This window comes from Caloenas nicobarica, chromosome 12 (assembly GCF_036013445.1).
Source record: "Caloenas nicobarica isolate bCalNic1 chromosome 12, bCalNic1.hap1, whole genome shotgun sequence".
Classification (NCBI taxonomy): Eukaryota; Metazoa; Chordata; class Aves; order Columbiformes; family Columbidae; genus Caloenas; species Caloenas nicobarica.
The window spans coordinates 14,810,937-14,835,922 of NC_088256.1; the positions used below are offsets into that span (position 1 = coordinate 14,810,937).

At 40.8% G+C, this 24,986-nt stretch overlaps 1 protein-coding gene across 6 annotated transcripts in view; it reads right to left on the reverse strand.

Annotated features, from left to right (window-relative positions):
* KLHL13 (kelch like family member 13) overlaps positions 1–24,666 on the reverse strand; it is an 83,770-nt gene extending 59,104 nt beyond the window's left edge. The window contains exons 1-2 of one of the 6 annotated variants that reach the window (XM_065643180.1): positions 24,552–24,666; positions 14,674–14,738 (exon numbers count right to left, since the gene is read on the reverse strand). In XM_065643180.1, coding sequence (XP_065499252.1) covers positions 14,674–14,738 — 65 coding nt within the window. In that variant the 5' untranslated portion in view covers positions 24,552–24,666. Of the gene's footprint in view, positions 1–3,125; positions 3,172–3,788; positions 3,810–5,568; positions 5,585–6,536; positions 6,596–14,650; positions 14,739–24,551 lie in introns of those variants that run through there. The other 5 variants (XM_065643182.1, XM_065643183.1, XM_065643181.1 and 2 more) reach the window with 5 other exon arrangements.
* Positions 24,667–24,986: the final 320 nt, after the last annotated feature.

The following is a 24,986-nucleotide window of genomic DNA, read 5'->3' on the forward strand; positions in this document are numbered from 1 at the left end:
CACCTGCTCTCTTTTTGCACTCTGAGTTATAAGCACTTCAGATGAAAGATGTTTTACCTTTTTATACCAGCATTGGTTCTCAGGTGAATATTCAAAAAATAAAACACCTAAGAAAAATTTCTGCAAACTAGATGTTGAGCTGTACTTTTCGCAGCATTTTCGCATACACACAAAACTAAGTAAAAGCATAGCATCATTAAACTCAAAAGAATAAAAGATCAAAACTTGTCGCAGTCAGTTGTTCATCTCGACTACATAAAAAATGAGAAAACTGCTTCATAAGAAAGGTCATAAGTTTTTTCAATTTTTAAATTTCTCTTTTTTAATTTAAAACACAAGACTGCCTCCAGTAAGCAGATCATGTGCAAACCTTTGCAGGAAGAACCAGGCGCTCAAGGTTGACACAGCACAGAGAAGCATTACAAGTGCAAGTAAGCAGCGATTTTAACAGCAGCACTTTGCCTCTTGCAAACCCAGTACAAAAAGCCAATCTTCTCTACTCAAAAGCCCCTAGAATTAAAGATGACAAGAAGTGCAAGCTGATTGCCAAGCACTCTGATAGCACAATAACAGCAAAGACTCAGGCCTTTCCATCAGAGGTTATTCTAATCCAGCTGCAAACACCCAGATGCAACATCTGTTGAATCAGGGCTGCCTAGGAGCAAGTGTTAAAGAGGGCATCAGACATTCAAAAAAATAACACTCCCCATTTCTCTCTAGTTGCAAAGACACTACAACACTGTTCCTTACTATGTTTAAAAAAGTAATAATAATAAATCAACATACTGTTATCAAAGCTATTCAGTTTTAGCTCTCTGAAGCAATTTTTGTTAAAAGCTGTGTGAAACTGCCCAAAGTCTACAATTTAAGGAAGCTTCTGTTACTAAAAACACACCACACTTCATATTACACACAGGAGTTCATTAAAAATCAGCAGCAGGCATATGCTGGATCAGTTCAGACTTCCTGAAATGTCATTCACAAGCAGTGTAATTTCAGGTAAGCCTCACATACTAAAAAGGAAGTGAGACTGTTTAATAGAGCAGGATCCACTACACTGAACTCCATAATACAAAACCATATTTAAAATCAGTGCAAGTAATTCTTGTTTTAGGTAAACCACTCTACTGCAAAACTAGCTTGTAGAGCACACAAAAGAACACTATTAAAGCAATGTAAACATCAGGCTTGTAAAAAAATACACTCTAATATGCAGGATGCAAGCTGGGAAAAGCAACATTACCGACATGCAAAGTATAAAGCTCCAATATACTTCTTTGTCCTCATCATCCTAAAACATGTCCAAAAATCATTCAGAAAGACTCCTGTACCAAATCAGAAACTGTTTTACTGCATAGCTACAACAACCTTTAATAAGACATTGTACAGATAGCAAAATAAACCTACAGAGCTATTACACAGGGAAGAAAAACCTTTATACAGTCTCAATCCAATCAAACCTATAATCTCAAAACCATTCATCAACTTCCACCTCTGCAGAGAATTTGCAGGAGCATAACCATGCCTCCGTGTTCCTGAGCTAAAACAGGATTATTTCATTGCCTAAGTACACCAGCATCTGTGCCCTAATGGATCTTGGCTCGCATGTCAATGCATGTTTTGGCAGTTACAGGCTTCCTAATTTGAACTCCAGGAGTGACGGGTCTGACAATACCAGGGTTGTTGTTAAATTTCAAGGCAAACACAGAGTTACATTTTATATAAATATTTACATAACTGAAGTTTAAAAAACAAACCTGACTGCTTATACACTCCTTAAGTGACAGGCAGGATAACAGCTGGACTTCAGAGCACATTTCTCCTCAAACTCCAATCCACAAGATTGTGTGAGCCACAAGTCATTGTCAGAGGTCCCTCCTGTCTTTGTACATTATTGCTATGGTTTATCCGAAGCAAATCAGCTGTTCTTTCCACATCATTGACCGTGAAGATGACACTGCCTCCATCCTACACCCTTGTGTCTAGACTAACTAGTCTATCTGCTGTGGCTTTGTAGCTGACGGCCTCACAAAGAGCTGAGACAGACAGCTCTTCCCCACCAGTATTTCACATCCAGTAGACCCCACAGACACGTCTCTCCAGACCATAGTGGAACGGACACCTCTTGCTGCATTCACCATTTCAGGCTGTATTTCAGGTTTTGGACGGTAAGCTGTGAAGAACCAGGCTGGCAAGTCCCATGCATCTGCAATGCCTTACAGGTGGCAGAAGGGTTCTCCCTTGCCCCTCCCCTTCTTCAGTGCCCTTACTTTACCATCAGCAAAGTTAGCTTTTCGTTTTCCAAGGAGATTCCAAGCAGAAATTTTGCAACACTGAAGGGTATCAAAACATTGTTTTAAATAAAATATTCTTTTGAATTGTAAGTCATTTGATCAACTGTTTCATGCCTGGATTTGCCCAATGAACCCGAGTCTCACACATTTATGGCAAGATGAATCGAAATATTACGAAGCTTATTAGTTGGCCCAAAAACACCTGATCAATTTGATGTAGAAGTGTTCTTAAAACATTCGAGTCCTTATAGATTTACCGTATCTTCAGCATTCTGTAAACAACTTGCATTTCACCTGCATTTTCTATCCTTCATAAAGCCTTTCTCCAACATAAGTTACCTATGGCTAAAACTTCAGCATATTAAAGCTCATTCATCACCAGCTCTACTTAATAAATCCACACTGGTGAAACAGACTGCGCTGACGAAAGTTTGATTAGATAAGCACTGCATGTGGAAAAAAAAAAACCAAAAACAAACAACAACAAAATACACAGAAGCAATCCAGCAAACACAAGTAAAAGAAAACCTCTATTATCTCCAGGAAGATAAAACTCATGACGTTTGGATCCCACTTTCTCCCAACTAGCAGTGAAAAAAATTCTGGTAAGGAATCAGCTGCTGACTGTCAGTTATTTTAAGAGCATAAAGCTTTATGTGGTTACTAAGATCAGGGAAGGGCAGCGGAACATATTAGTCCATTCACGAGGAAACTGAATAGCTTAGATACAGCATGTCCCTTCAGTGTCCAACGTGTCACACACACCCCTAATCTACTGATTACCAAGGGCACAGCTCAAGTACCTATTACTATTGTACAAATTAGACTTACTCAGACATGGGCAGATGTCAAGTAGAACAAGGCACCCTCATTCAGCCTGTCAGGAAAACAAAAAAAACCAGCATAGGGAAGGGGTGTGCATCTCTGGTTTGGTTGAAGCAGTTTATTTCTACAGTTTTAAGTTAAGTATTATGCAGTATACTTAGGAATTAATATTTTTGAAGTTTATGAGGATAGGAATCAATATTACTAAATGTGAATTCTTTTATTGCACATTCTCACTTTATTAGCAAAGCTTCTTTTTAACTTAATGGACTAAGTCACAGTATGTATTCTAAGCCCGTTACAGATTGCTTGAGCATTTAAAGGGGAAACATTTTTCCACTTTTAACTAGAAATCCTGCACATTCCTAAGTGCACAGTAATAACTGCAATAAAAACAAAAGGTACAGGTAAATAGCAATTTCCATTATATATCCCACAAATTATATATAACTGTATAAATAATACTCACAGGAAGAGGTATTACAGCACAGAGGTTAAAGGCAAGGTTATGATCATGTAGAACTGAGCAAAGAAACCAGCTCCTGCACCTCCACCCTGCAACAAGCACTAAACTCTACTGAACTCCCAAGCTATCCCATTACATCTTACCCATATTCACCCTTGCAACAATCCCGTAAGAATTAATGAAACTATCCAGACAGATATTACCCGTTATTGCAGCTACTAATGCTGACACAGAGGAGTCTTAATGTAGGCAAATCCAGAAACGCTGCTCACGGTGGGTGTCACTGGCTGTAAGCCTTATCCGCTCTCTTAAGTATCAGAGCACAACCTGACCCAGCCATATGCCGAAGCCCGTGAAAAGCTGACTGCTATGCAGCTAAAAGGTCCTTAACAGCAGCCATCTGTATGAATCAAATGCTAGCCCCACAAAATAACTGTCGTCTGTTTTTTCACAGAGCCTTTTCTGAAAATTAACACGCTAAAATATGGTTGACATCTCTAAATACGCTCAAAGAAAAATGTAGGTATTATCAGTAACTGTGGCATCACTATGAAAATATTTTAAGGCGTGTAGACTGATACTTGGAACATTTATACCTAAACTATATTTCTTGTAAAAAAACAAAAACAAACAAAAAACACAAATCGCAATCAAGTTCTAATTTTATTAAGCTGATAATAAGATCTCATTTAAAAAAATACAAATATTTTTAAAAATTTAAAATATTTTAAAAATGAAAAAATAAGTTATTTCTCAACTGCAATTTTTTCCAGGCTCTGTAGAGTGATACCCAGCTAGCAAGCAAATACAGCTGTACTTGTCTAACACACTGTACCTGTTTGAAGCACAAACTTACATGAGCTTGTACAGACTGGACTGTACAGACAACTTCTACTTCCCTCATTCATCCTGATCCCTGCTAGGAAGCTACAGCAAGATTTTAATGAGGAACAGTGTCATCCATGAGGGAAGCAGCCCAGGGCAGCAGACCCCTGAGCAAGCCCTGCCAGCTCAAGAAGCTGCAGAAGGAAGCTCTGCTCATGAGATCTAACCCAGGGACTCTGTTTGAGCCCTGGCCAGATTCTGAAAACAAATAGAACAATATGTGCCACGACCGAGGAATCAAATACTCCACTACTTTGGTTATCTGCAGAAGGCATCACAGAATGTAATATCTTTATTCTAAATGTGAATTATTATTCTTTAAAGTTATATTATTAAATAATATTCCATATTATCACTGCTACTCAGCCAACTATGACAAAGCCTTCACAGACTTTGACCACAAGAGAGTGATCTCAAAGTCACAGACTCAATCAAATCACCACTGTCTCCTGGGTAAATCAGCTGGAGCAGCACAAGGATTTCTCCTGCTGCTTCATAAAGAATCCAGCACTGGGCCACGACACTGTTGTAAAGAAATCCTCCTGCAGCCTTCCTGAACTGGCAAGCAGAGCCTGGAAGAAGCCAAGGGAAAGATGACTACAAGCCAACTTTATCTTGAATCAGATTTTCTTTCAACTGAAAGCAAGACAGACTACCAGGCGCTATTTGCAGACGCCAAACATCATCCCAGAATGAGGAAATTAAGCATTAATGACTTCTTTTTAAAGTAGTCACTAAACTACAAATCACAAAACCATATCTATGAAAATATGCAATGGGCCCCATGATAAGGGAAGCCTAAAAACCATTTAAAAACCTCTTCCTTAGATACAGGCAAGAAAAGCAGAAAATCCCATATAAGAATCCAAACTGGTTCCTACCTAGGAGTTTAAGCAATTACTAGTCCATTATAAAAAACCGATATTTTTCAGTTTAAGAAAATAACAACATTTTCATGGTATAGCATTAATACTACAAATGCAAAAAAGTTAGAAATCAAGGTGCCTGAGGTAACAGCAGTTCTTCTAACTTGAGCTCTTCAGTGCCAAGAAAAGCACTGAAGTTGTCCACAAAGGCACCATTCTCCTAGATAATTACCTTTAGAATAAAGCGGTAGCTCCAGAGTATCAAAGGTTACGGTTTAAAAGCAAGCACTCAATACCACATTACTTGTATCTTATACTTGTATTATACCTAAAAAAAACCAAACCAGACTGTCATGGTAAATCCTAAAATAACATGCTGCTTTAATTCTCAACCCTTACTGGAAATTTGGCAAAAAAAGGAAAGCCTGGGACTAATTGCCCCAAAGGAAAGAGCTGGCTGAGTCTACAGCACTAGAAACAGCATATTTATGGAATCCATCTGACAAATAAGACACTACATCACCTAATTGTGATCATAAAAAATGACCTCGTTTCCATAAAAGTACTTATTTAGGTACAGTTATATTCTGTCATAGAGGTTCTTCCTTTCCTATAATATTTTGGGAGCACAGTTTAGCTGTGTGCTCCCAGGATGTTGTTGTGTTCCAGCAGACAGGAATGGAAAACTTTCAGGAAAGCTTCCGTTGACTGCTACTATTCCCATCTTCATGGCAAATAGATCAGAATTCCAATCAAAATTAGACAAGGACAACAAAGTGTTAATAACCTGTCATGTAGAATAGGTAGCACCCATAAGCTTGACAGAAGAGCTTCTGTAAGTACTGAATTAACCCTAGTAAAGGTTACCCGTATACCCCATGTCAGGGGTTTTTCCTGATATCTAGAACACATTCAGCAGCCAACAGTAAAAGCCTTTGCTAAACTGATCACTACAGAAAAGTTAAGAATCATGGTTGATCATTTACAAAAACATACATATTCTATTGCTCTGTCTTCCAGCTCTTTATTTCAACAACCAGCTTTGTCTATGGTTTCCATGAAGGGCTCTATATTCACAGCTTTCCAGAACCAAACGAAACCGCTAGGTAAATGGCACAGTTTTTCTAAATCAGGAAAAATAAAAATGAATCCCCACATTAGCATTTTGGGCTTTTTAGAAAACACACATCAGTTACTCACAAAGTGTCTCTCCACATCATCTCTGATAAGCGGAAATATCTCCTCTGTTCTTCATGCACCTGTAGTCAAACAAAAAAGACGTGAAGCAGAGTCACAGACAGACATCCTGAAATAGCATCTGCCTCTCAGATCCCATGGATTTTCACAAAACAAACCAAGATTCATTCTAAACATTCACACACAATATGACTTTTTCCCCATTTCACTAACTTTCTCCAGTAAAATTACAGAGATAAAGGAGCACAAAAGAAGGAAAACTGCTTCTTGTCTGCATTTATTACACTGCTTTTTGCTGTGGAAACAAGGATGAATTATGAAAACTAATCAAGTGAACACAGAGAGCACATGCCCTAGATTTTTCAAATAATCTCTTGGTTTAACCCAGTTGTTCCTGAGTCTGCCTATCCCTTGAACAATTTACTAAAATGGAAGCTGTGACTCATTAAAGCCACCTTTTATTTTGAGAGAGAAACAGCTCAAGTTATTTACATGCAAGACGTAATCACATTAATTTGTGCAGAAGAGGCCAAAATTTTAATGAGTTCCATTTCTAAGATGTAATACAGTTGATCAAAAACTCCTTGGTTTTTTTTTAATGTCTCAAGAGTATGATATCTTACAGCCATTAACCTAAATGAAAGACTACAGACTATATTCAAGTTTGTGAACTTGTACTTCCACTTGAAGGGACAGTGAAAACATCGTAACATTTCTGCTTGCTGACATAATTTAGCAACAAGCACTGCAAAACATAAACTATGCAATATATGCAAAAGATAAACTATGCAATACACATGCAAAATGGTTGGACTCGATGATCCTGAGGGTCTCTTCCAACCAAAATGATTCTGTGATTCTATTCTACCCTCCAAAAAAAGCCACACTTCAGATTTTTGGTCTTATATATTTTATCTTGGTAAAAATAAGTGAATGATAGAAAATTACTAGTCACATGAATTAGGTATTTCTTTAAAGCAATTACTATTTATTTGCAGCCCAAAGCAGAAATTCCTAGTTTTTAATTAATACTTTTAACATATGAAAGTAAATTAGTATTTTTAGGTACTAGTAATTAAGATATTAGTATTATTAAGTTAGTATTTTTAGTATTTTTTAGATATGGCCACAAAACAGTAAATCTATGTAACAAATTTGAACTAACAAGTCAGTTTATATCTAACAAAAACCAGAAACTTCTGCAAATCATCTTCTCCTCTCCAATTGCTCTGTACCATTACAAATAAAATCCCGACTTCAGAGAGCAGGTCACAAGCAATGTTAATTTAGGAGCCTGTCTAAAATGTTATCTCGCTAAAAAAGATTTAGACATTTAGTATCAAGAAATCGCACGCAGTATTTGTAAGCATGAATAATAAATTCAGTGTGTGCTCTGCAATACTTTAAACGAGCCGTAACAGAGACGGCATCAAACAGAATTGTTTAACAGCATCTCCCTTGCCCACTCCCTCCCGTTGATGCTGAAGCAGCTGGGAGAATAAGGTTCTTAACTCCTCGTGCTGCTGCACCGGGATATCCTCATTTCAAATAAACTCCAGGTTTTCCTCTACTAAAGAAGTCTGCTGAGTAAATAGGATATGTTTTATCTGTCCTCCATCATAAAACTAACATGTTCAAGTAGTACCACATACAGCTGAGCTACTTGCCTACCATCATACTCAGAAATAGTTGTCAAGCCCTGTGTGACGTGCAATGTGGTTAATGCATTAATCATTAGGATGAACACTGCAGTCTCACTCCTTGTTTTACCCTCCTGTGGGCTCTGCACAGGCTTCTCTGATGAGGCAAATCCAGCATAAAATAGTATGAAGGGATCACAAGACAGGTGGCCCTCAACTTTGCAAAACTCTAAGGTTGGGATTAAATTAATTCTAAGGAATAAATGAAGTTGGCCTCATCTTGGGCAAGTATACACTGGAGGTGGGTTTATGTATATAGTTTAGCATCTTCTTCCCATACACCAGCTCAGCGAGGTCAAAACCATGTTGTGTGGTCCTTAACAGGGTTGCTTATCTGCAGGTATCAACTATACTGTTCACTCCGGCTTGCTTGAAGATACGGAAGAAAATCTGACCTTTCCATTATTAACTACAAATAAAAGTAATATTTTTTAATCCTTCCATTTTACACAACTCTCTAAACTGGTCACTCCAAGCCAATTTAGTTGAAAGATTGTTAAAGTTTTTCGAGAATTAATAAGAGTGCTAATAGTGTGCAAAAAATTCGCACTGTGTATGGCAAAACTAGACCTGGATTCCTGAAAATATGAGCTTCACCTTCTTCCAGAGACTGTTTAACACATTAGACTGGCCAAACTACTTACTAGAAGTAGTACTGACTGTGTGTAACTTTAATATGTTGCCCAGTTTCAAGTAAAAGGCCATTTACAAGAGTGATTTCAAAAATTAAATCCCTTCTATCTGTCCATCTCCTCCCCTCACCTGAAGGTTTCTTTGGGATGTTTTAGCGGCACAGCTTATATGTTACCTACTCACATCACTCTGCTTGTGAAAGAAAGCTGAGTCAATTAAACTGAGTGGTGAAAGTTGAATTCTTCTTAAATTTGGGGCATTTTTTTAAAAACCACCGCTGAGGGAACAAAAGAAACTACGTCTTTTGAGCTTCATGGCTGGTTTGCAGAAAACCATAAGAAATGTTACAGGTATTATTTTCTTGTACATAAGAGGAAACTAAAGATTACAAAAAATAATAGTGCAGGATGTGCAAGCTGATGCACACAAGTTTCGAAACTGGAAACCAACGGATTTTCTTCCAATAAAGTTCAAACTTTGGAAAGTGCATGAAGAATATTTACCAAGCCTCATTACCTCAGAAATTCACATAGCTCAAATTCCATGTTAAAAATACAATTTTTCATACTCACAAAAGTTTTCATCAGCTTTCAACAACAGAGCTGCTATCAACTTTTCCACCCTCACTGTTGATTCTACACGCCCAACACACAAATACGAGAAAAACACACCTCCGCTTACAGCTTTACAGCTACTCACTATGTCCACAGAAAGGACAAATCTGAACACCAGCACTAACTTGTGTCTGCCCACCGGGAGCTGGGGGCTGAATTTCTCAGATCTCTTCGGTTTGTGGTGTTTGCTCCTGTTGCTGCTGTTATACTTCGCTGTCATTCTTTCAGATATACAAAAGCAAGTACATATATTGATGAATAACGATTTATTTCCTATATAACAAATTACAGTTGTTTTAACAACCTTCAGCGTGAATTTAGGAAGACAACTTAAAAGGGACATGGTTAAGCCTCATGTAAAATTGATTACCATTTCACAGAGAAGGTGAGCTACTTCTAATTCTAACTGCATGAAATAAATAAAAACACTACATATGTTGGTCATATGCCAGTACACACAACTCACATAGCAGATGCCCTGTGAAACTGTTTCATTTTTATGCCTATATTTCATTTTCTATCACAATGCTCTAGTTTTTTCAGAGTTGACAGATGATGCACGTGGCTTATGTAGGTGACATGTATCAGTTACAGTCAGCACTTCAGAAACAACAGCAAATTAGCAACACGAGACATGTCAAAGAGTGGATGACAAAGTGTGAGGGGCACAGTCTAGGAAGCCATGAAGTGAACAAGCCCACACATCCTCAGTGGCAAAGACAAAAGCACACAGTGAAAATGAAAAATAGACTCATCAGGTCAGAGGACAGACCTCAGCAAACACGTCATTTCTACAGAAGGCGAGCTGTTTTCCAGTGATCCTCAGAAATCATAAATGCTGTGATTCAGCCTGACCTACAATGTTAACGCAGTCCTTTTTCTAGCACAGTAGCCAAGGAAAATTAAAACCATAACAAAACCAAACTGCTGAAAAACAGACCGTGGACTAAACCCACATGGAGCAAGAAGCGCAATTCCAGCCTGGGAACAGAACGAAGGACACAGCTCCACGTTGCACTTAGTCTGACCCAACTACCACTTGCCTGCCTTGTTCTGAACCAAACAAACCGACCAGCCGGACAATTGCAGAGGCTGCTGAGGGCAGGGAGTGCCCAGCACGGCCCACACTGCTGCCCAGCAGGACCATCCCACTCACCTGGTGACAGCCACACGTCCCCGGCACCCAGGGACCAACCCTGCACGGAGCAGCGGAAAGCAGCATTGTCCCCTTTAGCAGCAGCTGATTAAATCCGACATGGAACTGCACTCCCAAAGAACTGCTTTAATCTCTAAATAAGAAGTAATAAGGCGAGCTCTCTCTAAATTCAGAGACGTATATGCCTAAAAAGGCTTTTTTACCTTAAAAGTAGGATGTAAAATGGACTGATATAGACACTTCCAGCATTAACTTTGGACACTTTCCGGTTGTTTGCATAGCCTCCTATTTTTTACGACAGGCATCAGAGTTGCATTACCTGAGAGTAGCATTAACATATATCAAATATCACCTGATAATCAATAATTAACAAGTAGAATCATTACCGTTTTCCACATACAAACTAGAAGCATATAAATATTTAAACATTCTCAATAAAAATCAAGTTAACACACAAAATAAACCCCATATCTAAGACTAAAGATACAACTGAAGCCACCAATTTACTTCCGTCAACAAAGGTATTGCATTTTGAAAAACTCAGTGTTACAAAGGAAGCAAATAGACTGTTGAAATACAACTCCAGGCACCAGAACAGATCTTATCCTAACAGAAGTTCAGTAATTGTATTTAGTGCAGAAGCTTCACCTGCCAAAAGTAATGCTACCATGCTCTTTAACTGCAGTTACATAATGTCCTTTGTTAATGTACTTTTAAAATATGTTCAATAAAAATTGTATTTGACTATTGACACAAAACAAACCAAGATTCAGCATGTTCACACAAGCTTAGAAGTCTTCAGTAGTATTTTATGTATTAAAAAAAGCTTCTCATTGGCATAGTATTTCAGTCATACAGCATCAGCCCAAACATCTGCATCATCTCTTCATCCACAGCTGCTGCTCCAGATTATAAACCAAGCATCTTTCATGCCACTCCTCTGTTAAAGGAACATGGGCTTCTGCCTCTGTGGTTACAACTGGAAGAAGGCTTTTAAAAATTCTCTCTCAAGAGCCCTGAAAATACAGAGTTATGACTCTTAGCCTACATGGTTCACTGCTGTTTGTCAGGAGCTCCATTCTGGGGAGTGTATGTCACAAATGTAGAGGCATCAACTAAATACTGCTCTGGAAGGGATAAAGGAAAGGTCAGTCTCACAGCAGACCTGAAAACAAGGGATAACAAAAGGAGGCTAAATCCTGTGAAGCTTCCTAGTAAAACAATGCACACTTTAGTAGACTCAAATCTTCCAATCTTAAAAAGTGACTTCTGGATGGCCAGCATACATTACTGACAGAAAAAGAAAAAAAACGCTCAGAACATTAAAGCCCACTTTCCCATTTTCTGCTGCAAAACCTTTTGGTACCACCCTCATATACCACACACCAGAGTATCAGAGCCACCTGACCACTGAGAAACTAAATCCGTGGTATTTCCTTAAGCTACCATTCACATATCCATGTCACAAGCCACTTTGGAATCTCTTCCCACTAAACTGTGTGCCTTCCCACCTGCTGTTACTTTCATCAGCCATGTCCTTTAACTGCAGGCTTCATCCAAACTACATCCGGGGGGGGGAGGGAAATAAATAAATAAAAATAAATAAATAAATAAATAAATAAATAAATAAATAAATATATATATATATATATATATATATATATATATATATATATATATGTGCAAATAAAGACCTGGGAAAAATGCTTCTGGACCAAGTCAGCCAGCATGATTTCAAACACCAATCACTATCAGCAAGATTACTAATTCGGGAGTGCTGTTAAGGGGTGAAGGTGGAAGCAAAGGGAACACCAGGCTGCAGATCAACTTAAAGGCATTAGTTTTCCTTTGTTTTCTAACAGATATTTTGAGCACACCTTAAAAAGACACAACCAGCAAACTGATAATTCAGGAAACACTAGGTCATAAGGCTATATCCAGAGCCCAACATAGCGCACAGCACTCACTGGCTTATCATAAGCCAAACAAATGACATGAGAGCTGAATAAGATGCATTTCACATGTTGGTAATTTAGCTTATTACTTAGTAGCATGTGGACATTTTCTAACGCTACAGCATTAATAGCAAAGATGAGATTCCGGATTTCTAAATGCTACTTGTCCTAGAAATGGACATAATGAATCTCCCAAACATGAGGACCTTGAACATGAGTACAACAGTCCAGTTCTCTTGGGCCCAAAAACCAACTCAAAAGAGCCCAAGAAACTGCATAACTTTTAAATAATGGATTGACAGGGGGCAGAAAAAACAAAACGAAGACCCTTCTTGGTTTCTTAATTTGTAATGAGAACTATTTCCATCCTTAAAATTCCTCTTAACTGCACTGTACATGCATGATTATTCTCTGATATGGCATATGTTTGTTCTCAATTCCACAAGAAACCACAAGGTTTCGGTCAGAGCAAATCTATGAGCAGCAAAATTCCTTCAAACAGTGAAGCTTGTTATACAGGACAGTTTAAAATGAATGTTTTACCCTCCGATCGGCACAGCTTAAAACTGATAGCTCAGTCTATTCATGATCGGAAAAAGTAAACTGAAGCTTTAGCCACATTCTAGTAAGATTTCAAAGCTATCTATTTAATAATCTGCACACATCTACAGCTGTCTTTTTCAGCTAAGCTGAACAAACCTCAAAAAGCTGAAAGCAATAAGTCGTAACAGTATCTCCTTGCATTGCACTCGCTATTTTGTACAAAGAATTCGGCAGCTTCCTGTGTCTTTATCAATTGTTCTGATAAATGACCTAAGGCTACATAATTTGATCCACAATTTAACAATTACAGTATTTTCAAATTAGATTTCTGAGATTTTCAAGGTATTAACATTGCCTAGTATTTCAAGTGTACTAACCAGCTTTTGAAAGCCCAGGGTAAAACACTCTTATCACGGAAAAATTCAACATGACATGGTCAGAGAGTTCTACAAAATAAAATGAAGTGCTTTTCATTGGAACATTTGCATGTTAAGCATTTAAACTGTTGCAAAGAGTTTATATACAAGAGTTTCCAAGAGCTGTTCATTTCCAATATCCAAGTATATCCAAGTCGTGATATTTAACAACACAAAAGCCTTCTAATTTCTTTCCCAGTGAAGGCTGAAAAACTATGTCAACAGCGTCTGCTGAAAATTTACACTTTACGAGTATGCTACTCACCCCCACAGTCTCTCATAAGTCATCTATTTTGTACTGAGAAAATTTATCAGAATAATTCTCAATGCATCAATTTAAGGATGCCTACAGCAACGTCTGGAAAAGGCTATATAAAGAATACAGAGTATATAAATATATAAATATTTATTTATGTATCCTTCGAACTAGAAAGTTTCAGGATACCGACAACACAAAAATACCTAAATATTTCGATCAACACTCAAGAATTAAAGGTGCCTGCGTTCTTGGATATACGAACCATTTAATCGGCATCTACTAAACGCAAAGTTTCATACAAGGAAAGCACCACACAGAAGTCAGATATGAAAGGTCAGACCGAAGACTTCTTTTGCCAAACTACCTGTCTACAAACTGCATCCAGAATGCCGTCTTTACCGCTCCATAATTCACTTTGATTTTCCACTAATTTGTCTAATAACACTTCGAACTAATTTGCACTCAAGATATTCCATGACAACAGAGTCCCGATATAATTATACACTAGATAACAACAGAGCCTCACAATATCATTACACATTACAGGAAAGCATCCTTCAGCTATCAACCTCAATAATTTGGTAACACCCCACCCACAGTAGCCTCCCCACAGTGTCAGTGTCAGACTGGGTGCAGAGACTCCCCAGTTTGTTTCCCAAAGAATGTTCCCTGCTGAGCTCCCCCCGACTTGCTGTACTGCACAAAAAGCTGGAAGCAAATCCACACAGACCTACGCAATGTGTTGCCTTGTCATGTTAATTGAACAGGAAGAGTTTCACTAGGGTTTAGCCATTAAAAAAAAATAAAATAAAAATAATAATAATAATAATAATTTGCATACACAAAGCAGCTCAACTTTCTTACTGTTCATGGCAGGATCCCAGGGCTATGTTTCTCCATTCCCAAGTAGTCCAGGTTAATTTTGACATCTAGAACAAGGTTCAGGAAGAGAAAAAACAAAAACAAACACAAAACTGTCACACACTTTCACACATTATTATTTACTGTAGAGGTTATTTTAAAGAACTGCAGGGTACAGCGCCTCCAACAGAGATAACTATTGGCTTCTGCAGCTCTTTGAGCTCTGTCTCCACTGTGAGTGGAAAATTGGATAGCACCAATTCTTGCCCAGAGGAAAAGTTCACATAACCCACTACAAATCTGTGGTGTCCTGCTCTTTTCCACCTATACAGATTATTTAACACACAATTCTGCAAGACCACAGCTTCAAATAAAAATCCATTTCAACAACAGTGTGGAATAAAAAAAGTCAGAGCTAATTTTTGCTTTTAAATTAGTCATGACAGTCTCTCTGTATGTCCCAGAAGCAGAGCCACCATTTTACATAAATAACTAAATGCATACAAGTCACAAGAAGTACAGAAGTCCTAAAAGAAGTAATACCTTGCATCATGATACCAAGCCTAGCATGCTTTTCATAAATTCAACCCATAGTTGCTATCACGGCAGGCAGCTATCTGGCTGGGCTTGCAAAATAGCACCAGTCACAACGGAGTTGAAACAGCATAAAATTACAGCGAAAGGTTTTGCAGCCATTTGGAAGTCATTTTACTGGCCAGAATGAACAAGTGAAGAGCAGGGCTTGGGAAGAGACACAGCCTTCCCTCTGTCCCATTGAAAAGGAAAAAAGCAGCCAGTTACCCCAAAATGCAAAAAGCAATTAGCAGAATTGCCATTTGCAATGGCAGTAATTTTTTTAATTAATTCTAACATAAACCTGAGCGAGGAAACGCCAGCAACAATGCTGCTGGCTTTCGCTTCCTCTGTGTTTCCTCTCAGAAAATAAAAAAATTGAAACATTACACTTGGCAACTTGTACTGTCACATTCAGTTAGCACCAGTAAGTAAGGGTCACTTCTATAATTCAATGAACAAACAACATTTTTGCGATTGCAAGCCCTTGCCAACCTGAAATAATTCAACCAGCTAAAACAATAAACCAATACTAACAACAAAATCACATAGGAAACCACAAGTTAACCAATAGTAACAGATAAGAATCGCTATGGGACATTCAAACTTCTTAACCAAAGCAAAGGAGTTACCTAAAGATTAGAGAGGCTATTGCAGTCTTATTTCTTGAAGCTTTCTTCCCTTTGATACTCCTTAAAATTAATCAAATTATTTTGTTTTTTCTATATGCACATCTACACATGGCAGCCGTCAGAAAGACTCATGTTGCAGAATTAAAATGTTAATGTGTCAAGAATGACACACACAATTCATCAGGAAGCCTCTTATGCGGGTCATTTTGTTCAAAAAAGCCAGAAAGACAAGAAGTTAGAAATGAGTTTCAGGCAGCAAGAAGCCATCTGAAGCGGGGAGTAAGTTCCAGGCTTCCCACCATCCCCGGTCAGAGCACTTTGCACAACCTGCGTCTCCGCAAAGCCGTGTCAGGCTGCTCCGGGGACACGCACAAGCGCCACAGTGGAAGGTCTTATGAAAGGCTCTCAGTAATGAAAATCTCGAACAATGTCAGACTTGTTAGACACATCTGGGATGGCACTGAAACAATAAAGTCAATACAAAGATAGCATTTCTTCCTCCAACCCACTCATTTTTTCCTCCTCCCATTTCTTTTTCCACCATTATTTATTCTTGACTCCATGTTCGGGATTGTAAATTGTTGCCACGCAACCCCTTCTCTTGCACATTCTCATTTTCTGGCCCAACTCCCTCCTGCCATTAATTTTACTAATGAATAAACAATCTGAACTAGTAACGGGAGCTGGTCAGAACCACAGCATGGACTTTTCTGTACGCAGATGGGGAAGACAGGACCCTGTTGCCCCACAGCACTCGCCAGCCTGGCAGGGCTGTCGAGGGAGCACAAGCATTACTGCCACCCATCCCCAGCATCCCATCAACCATGCCTGAATTTAACCACTTCTTCTTTCACTCTACACCAGCAGATCACTACAGCCTAACCAGAAAAATACCGTTATTTTCTACGAGGACAATGAACAATCGCAGTTTCTCTTCCTTCACCCAGGATATTTGCAGGGGAGAAGCCACATTTCAGCCTGTCAAACAGCGTTCTAGCTTGCAAACCTCTGCCCTGGGGTTGGATCTCCTCCTCTCCATACAGCTGTGCCGTGGAAGAGCTCAGCACCCTCAGCTGCTCGTCCCTGCTCTCTGCCAGAAGGCCACCAGCTGAGCTGCTCTTCAGTACTTTCTAACCTATTTACTCAGGATCAATCGATACAAAGAGTGATTATTTAGGCTGTTTAAACCAGCTCGGCTTATTTTGGTTGGCATTCTGCAGAAAAGCTCACATAACTGCCCCAACTGCAAGAGGCAAGGTTCACAGCCCCCTCACTGAAATATTTACTCTTTCTACAAACCAGGAATGATAGCCAACAGCAAAACCAGACAAGAAACCCCTGCCGGCATCCCAAAAGAAACCAGGGCTCTTGGCACTTTGCCATCCCCTAAGGAACACATTTTAAGAGTTGGGCAATTCTTACTTACATTTGCTCAGCCCTTTCCAGGGAAGTAATTTCCCTCTGCTCTCAGAGAAGATGTAACTCGCAGAGCTCCCCAAGCAGGGACAGCCACGTGAGCACCTATAGCAAGATGGCATGCAAGCCTCTGCCCTTGAAGAAAGGGAAGAGATGCTGGTAAAATCTATCAAATTGCCTCATAGCTACAAGTTTTGATAGAGAAAAATGCTATCACCATGGGCTAAAGTTAGACTACGCGCTTAGTAAGATGTTGCCTACAACGTTAACCGTTTCGTTATTCTGCTACTCACGCCACCCACCCCCGCACACAAACCCCACAAAAATAACAGGTGAAACAAAGACTCCTTCAGCATAACAAGTTTTGGGAACAGAAACTGCCTTTTTGATTTGCACATGTGAAGCACAATCACACCAAGGTCTTGGTCCATCACTGTGGCTCTTAAATAGCTCCATCAATTTTATAGGAAAAAAGAGGATAGACTAGATAGGATAGTGTCAACATAAGTTAGATGTACTCATTAAAAGTCATGCAATATAGTTTCTCATTAGTGATTAAGATTTTCTTAAATAAAGAATTAAGTATGAAATCCTAAAATTTAACATTAACCAAAAATAGCAAACTTTCTAGAAGACCATGCCATCGGGTATACAGATCAGGAAGACCATTTTATCCATAAGGAAAAAAAGTAAAATTCAGGAATTGTGGTAGGTAAAAAAAGACACCCGACCTCTGGGTCTCCTTGCAGAAAGGGGATGCTGGGGGTGTTGTATCATGGCCCATTTAGAGCCCCACTGCAAACTCCTCTGTGTATTCAACCTCATATTAAGATAAGCTACTAAACCGTTCCTGAAAAAGATTAGCCTACTTGCAGAGATACAGGCCAGGTCCTCTCATAGCATGTGATACCACCACCATCACCAAGATAACTGAGTTAACGACACTGCCACCAACTCCAAGATAGCTGGTACCATCATCACCTCATTACCACTCTTCTTTAAGTAACAAAACTCCCTCTTTGGACATTAAGGACAAAATTTTCAGATTCACGGGGAAAATATGGTACAAAGTCTCACCTGGGTTACAAAACTCCCCACACGGGCCCTTCTATTGTTAAAGATGTCAGTGTCTTATATCGTCCAAGTCTCATTAAGAACAGAGACAGTGAATGCCTACACATTTGCCGTTACTTCTCCCTCTGAGGGAGCAACATAAGGCAACTCGAGCAACCCAGTGAATTCAAATTCAATATTGCTGAATTATCTAGATTTATCCTTCGATTCTTTTGTAGCTCAAGTATTTAATTCATGAACCCCAGTTTGAAGGTGTAAGCTTGCAAAGTCTTTCGTTTATGTAAAATATAGGGCATATACCCTGATGGAAATACTTTAATTCCACTGTATAAAAACAAGCTTAGAACAGCAAACACAAGAGCCCAGCTTAAATTTCTACTTATAACATCGCTGCTAAATTACAAATTCAACATTGAACAGAACAAAACTGGTTACACTCTGTTCCTGTTAAAAGCTTCCAACATAACAGGCAATAAAATATGGTTGTTAATAAGTAACAGCAATATAACCCCATATGTGTATTTTTTTAACTTCTAGTTGCTACTACTTAAAAAGTTACTCGCTAGCAGTGAGCGTAAAGATGATCAGGGAGGGGAGGTGTGGGGATAAACTACCAATACAAGTCTTCTACAACTCCGGCACCATGGTGGATAATCAGCTTCTAAAAAAAATACAGATATACAGAATATATGCCAACGTCTGTAGGATTCTAGTGCCACTCACAGCTTTCTTTAAATAACAGACGTGCTACTCACTTCCTCTGTTCTATTCAAAATCTGTGGGCAGCCATGAACTTGCCCAGAACCATCCCTGTTTCCTAACACCAAAGCTGCTTGAGAGTCAGGCGCTGAGAAGCCAAAAGTTGACAAGGCAGAAGATCAATCCATTTCTCCCTCTCCTTCAGGAGCCAGACACCATCTGTAAGCAGGACGCAGGCCAGTGCTTCGAGTCCTCCAGAGCAGAGACAAAAGCTTTCTACCTACCTTATTGTTGTGCAGAATTCACGGTTTCACATAAAGATTTTACTGAAAGCACGAATTTATGTGGATCATTCAGCTCCTACACAGGTGGAAAGCTTGCTGGAGAACAGCAGTCCCAGGAACATCTCTTTAGAAGCACCTGGGAAGGTGACTGGTTTGAAGTGGGAGCAGTGTTGAGTTGGATGCTCCATCCCCAGCATCTGCTGGGAGAAGCAGAGTCCTGCTTTCCCTCCACTCACCTCCAGCCACACCTGTGAGAGCAACAGCAAGGTGTAGCCACAGGGTGAGTTAGCAAACTGATAAAAACGTTACCAAGTGGCTTAGTTTCCCATGAGATAAGCAGCATGAAAGAAATCACCCTGCGAACACACAAGCCCTAGCTCTGCCAAGGGAGCTGCAGCGAGAGATCAGCAGCAGGAGGCAGGACCACCCAGGGATGCCCCAGATGAGGTACCTGCACCACCAAACTGCCTCCAAAGCCTCTAGCATCAGATTTTGCCCTCCAAGTATGACTCTTCTGGTTAATTTTCAATCCATAGCAGGTTTATTCATAAGTTTAAGATTTAAAAGAAATGTTTTGCATTTATTTCTTACAGAATTAATTAAATATGTAGAAAATACAGTGCAACAACACATAACAGAAATAGAGATTCAACCTTAGAGAGCTGGGTTTTGTGCCAGTGCAGTAAAAAGCTGTTGGATATTTCAGATGATCTTCTTAACATACTGCTGGATATTTCACATTAGCATTATCAGATAAGGTCAGTTATTCAAAAGAATCAAAGTTCCCACGATGCTAAATGAAATGCACATGGAACACATTCGGCTTGAAACTAGAACAGACCACTGACATGGAGATCCCAAAAAGCAATCAGGAAAAAGGAACTAGGTCGAAATTCCCATGTTTATCCTTCCTTTTTTCAACCTACAGGATTCTCTCTAATATTTCATCATTATCACTGGGACACCTCAAAAATTCTGCTTAATTTTTTTCATTACATGGAACCTCATCTTCCTCCTAACAACAGTTTGCACTTCACCAGATGGAGATGCAAACAGGCTCATTTACAATGCACCACAGTTTTCATTTGTCATGTTGCTAAATCCCGGTCTGCAATTTCTGAATGATACAGACTGATAAAATTGGCCCTCTCAGTTTATCTTTCTCACCAAGAATAAAGAAACAAAATTCTTCCCTCACTTCTTACAAAGATGGAAATTTATATTCATAACAGGACTAACACGCTGAGATGCCGAGCACTGCAACAGCAGTTCTAAAACATTTACTTTAAGTCCTCGGAGCTAGGACAGGCACTCAGATCATCGCATCCCTGGTGCAAGACTTGTGCAACACATTCCCACGTGCTTTGTGCCGACTGGCATGGCAGAACTCATAACCTGACAGTCCGAGTAGACGTGGGGCACCTGGTAAGACTCGTGCTATTTAATTTAGAAATGGAAAAAGGTTTTAAGTTTTCCCCAAAATTTAAACAACTACAAGTTGGGCCAAAAACTCTGAGAACTTCTTTGAAAGCAAAACTTCTCTTCACAATCTATTTTCATTTCTACTTTCACTTGTGCGTAAGATTTCTCATATTTTAAATATTTCTTATTAAAGAACTGAGCAGAATAGCTTTCAAAATGCAGAGTGTGTTGGCGTTGCCAAACAAATCTCATGCGTTTCACAACTATAGAACACACCACCAAGCAGCTGCATCAATCACAAAGAAGTTGTTAAAACAAAAGCCCCCAGAAATCATATGACCAGTGTCATTAGTATTTACAACAAAGCACTGTTTCCACAAAAGGAAACAAAATGACATATTTCCCACAGCAAATCTAATGCAAAAACATTGACAACACAAATCAGTAGCTGGTGCATTCTTCAAAAGATTAGTACACCTGATTCACTTAAAAACAGCTTCTCAAAAGAGGCATGGAAGACATCAAATTCATTACAAGACACTGAACATGGGAAATCTTTTGCATTTTCTTACTGCTAGTCTTCTGAAACAGAGGCCAATTAAAGGAGTCAGACTTAAATTTCATCCCAGCTTGCAAGCTTCTCCTGAGTTCAAAGTGATCCCTTTCTACCTCATAATCCAAAAGATAACGTGAAGAAATCCACTGCTGAAAAACTCCAGTCACCAATACCAAGTCACACACTGTAATTCCCCATATCACCTATCTCAAGACACTTTCAGGTTAGTTCCCTTGTCAGATCCTTCCGACACAGGCTACATGCTATCGGCACTACATGGAGCACCTTCACCCCAAACCACTTACTACTGTGTAAAACCCTTGGAGATAGTTTTATTAAAATAATTCAGATGAAACCAGTAAATTATCAATTACCCTGAATGCCCACTGAAAGCATGCCTTTTCTTCCAGAGACTACTCACACTGACAGCCAGATACACCACGTCAGACCTGTGACAGAGGCATCTATCCCTGTGAACCTAGCCTGAGGCCATCAAAGTCAACTTTCATAGGCTATTAAGAGTCATTAGAAAAGTTCTGTCCTATTGACACAGTGAAACAGCCAAACACTGAATACTCTCTGAGGCTGCTAGCTCTTTACGCAAATGCTTCATAATTGTTCAATTTTTGCTGTAGTACAGTTTCTCAGAAAGTTTTGCCAGTGCAGACATATTAACTAAAAGAGTAAAGAAAAATAAGCCATGTACTAAGCATCACAGCTACTCCAGCAATATAATAACTATGAAAGAGCAAGGCACTTTTGACAGCTTTGCTTGCGGTGTTTGTGGAGGTGCTACAGCAGTGCCAGCAGAAACACTCCTGGCAGAACACATTGCAAATTCATTTGGAGTCTCTACCAACATGTTTCCTTATATTGTGAACTAATTACTCCTTTCTAATAGCTGGACCACACTAAGAACATATAGCCCTTGAGGTAACATAATTGGAACTTCTAATTCAGACAGCAGAGGTTATGCCTTCAGACCCAGACATCCTCAGCTTGATCACCACTGTCAAAGAAACAGATACAAGCATCATATTACACTGAGATACACTCAACATGAGATAGTTTGTTGATTTTTTTTTTTTTAAGGAACAGCAACATTTTTCTCAGCTTGTTGCAAAATAAAAGAAAAAAGAAAAAACAAACACACATTTAAGGTTACTAGAGTTCGGGAGGGAAAAGCAAGGCTTTACTTTCTATGTTCAATCCCACCGTGCTTCCAACCAGTTCACGTGCCAGCACAAGAGCCACTTCTGCAGCAGCTCCATTTCACTCCCCCCGTGAGCCCCGTCAGATCTCCATGAAGGATTCACCATCAATCTCACACGCTGCCCCTGTAGCAATATCAGCTGAATATCCTCCCTCTCAGCTTCACCCCACGCAGCCCTGCTTTGAGAGAGCCAAATCCTCAAAGGCTGTTTGCAATGGTCCCGGAGCTCATCATCTCCCCACAGACACGGTGTCCTGTCATTTATGGGACCACACTGCAAACTCCATCAGGGAGTCTCTCTGCATGATCCTTTTTTTCTGGCTGGATAAGTTTGCTGATCTGCTCCATGCCTGGCATTGCCAAAAGCTGTGCCAGTGACACTGCAAGTCACAGAACTCCCCAAGCCGCCATTACTGCTACAGATTAGGTACACTTGAACTATGGCCTCAGGTGATTTTCAGTATACTGAATCTTCTAAAGAAGAGCAGAAGAAACTCTTTAAAATTAAAAAAATAATAATAAAAACAATAATAATACTGCACTGGCTGGGGCAAAGTCACTTGAATTCATTTTTGACACCTGGTGTCAAGCAAAGGCTCACTAGAAACAGTCTTGTTTCTTTGAAGCAGAGCAGCATGCTAATTTGTGCTGGCAGCTCACTACAATTTTTTGAACTTCAGAAGCGAAGGCAACTGTTTAGAATCACAATTTTGAAAATCACAGAATCAAAGAGATCACAAGAAGTGCAGTCAGGATAGCATTTACTCCTAGTTACTACCCAAACTTTTTTTTTTTTTTTTTCTACTATCAACACTCTGCAGCATATTCTAGTATTAAATGGGATTGCAGAACAGGCTTTACCATGAAATCAGAGAAGCGGGGAGAGCACCCTGAAGGTTCTTCATTAGCATTATCTCTGTGTGTAGCTCACTGGAGAAAAAATAAGGAAGACTCCTCTGTGGCATTCTATTCAAATGGATGAGCCATATTTAAATGGGTAAGGGAGACATTTCTGATGCAGACTTCACAGCAGGTCCACAGCATCAGTTTCATTAAACACTCAGAACCTCTCAGTTAAAGAGCCCTTTGCCATACAAAACTGAGAAAGATGTGCACTTTGCATCTCCTGAATTATACAAAGGGCCTGAGTGAAGACTCCAAGGGCTCTCAAGTTAATATCGCACTTGTCATACGAAGGCAAAAAGTCCTGAACAGTACTAAGTAAAAACAGAGCTTGGCCTAAATTTTATGCGAACAAGGAGAAGAGGAAACCGGCAACTTAATTACAACCTACAGTTAACACCGCTGTTTCTAATGGTTGCATCTCAGAACTAATCCCCAAAACTCCCTCCTGCACCCAGACCCCAACCGGCCTATTTAAAGACAAGGGAACAATAAACACTGATGAGCAAAGAGGGTCGGGGGAAGGAAAAAAACGATTACAAAGCCTGCAAAACAATGCCTGGAAAGGAGAGTTGAAGACAGTTTTTCGGCAAGGCACGAAGCCCACCAGCCCGGTCCCAAAGCAAACCGCCCCCCCGCCGGGTCCGGCCCCCCTTTGCTCCCCCCCGGGACCCCTGTCCGCCTTCACCTCCTCCCCCCGGGCCGCCTCACCCCCCCGGGGCACGGACACTCGTGCTGCACACAGAGCACCCTCCTGCCTGCCCCCGCAGGGCACTCCGGCTGCAAAGAGCAAACCCCCTTCCCCTCCCGCACGAACGGGCTCTCCCCGCATTGCAACGCGCTGCCCTCCCCGTGCACAGAGCTTACCTCCCGCCCAAGTGCAAGCGGGGCACCCCCGCTGCGAACACCGCTCCCTTCCCCCGTCCTCCGGGCAGAACGGCAGCCCCCTCCCCGCCGCCCCGCTCTCCTCAGACGGCGGCCCCGCTCCCCCACCCCGGCCGGCCCGCAACCCGCGGCCGCACAGGCCCCGCAGGACACAGGACCCCCCGGTCTCTCCGGGACACCGAACGAGACAGAACCGAGGAGCGCCCCCCGCGCAGCTCTCTCACCTGCGGGCCGCGGCTGCCCGCCCGGCGCCGGCCGCGGGCCCCGCTCCGGAGCGGTCCCAAAGTCCCGAGCGCGGCCCGAGAGCGCGGCCCCGCTCCCCGCGCCCGCCCGCCCGCCGCCTGGCCCCGCCTCCGGCACCGCGCGTCACCGCCCGCGCCAACATGGCGGCCGCCGGCCTGTGCGCATGCGCCTAAAGGCAGCGGCGGGGAGGGGGGGTGACGCGAGGTAGGCGGGGCTAGAGAGGAGGCGGGTCCGGGGGCGGGGCGGCCGCGGGAGGGGGCGGGGTTACATGAAAGGGGCGTGGTCTCTGTGCCCTCGGAGCCGCGCGAGGGGCAAAGTGGGTGAGTGGATGGATGGATGGATGGATGGATGGATGGATGGATGGATGGGTGGATGGATGGATGGATGCATGGGCAGGTGAACTGGTGGGTGGATAG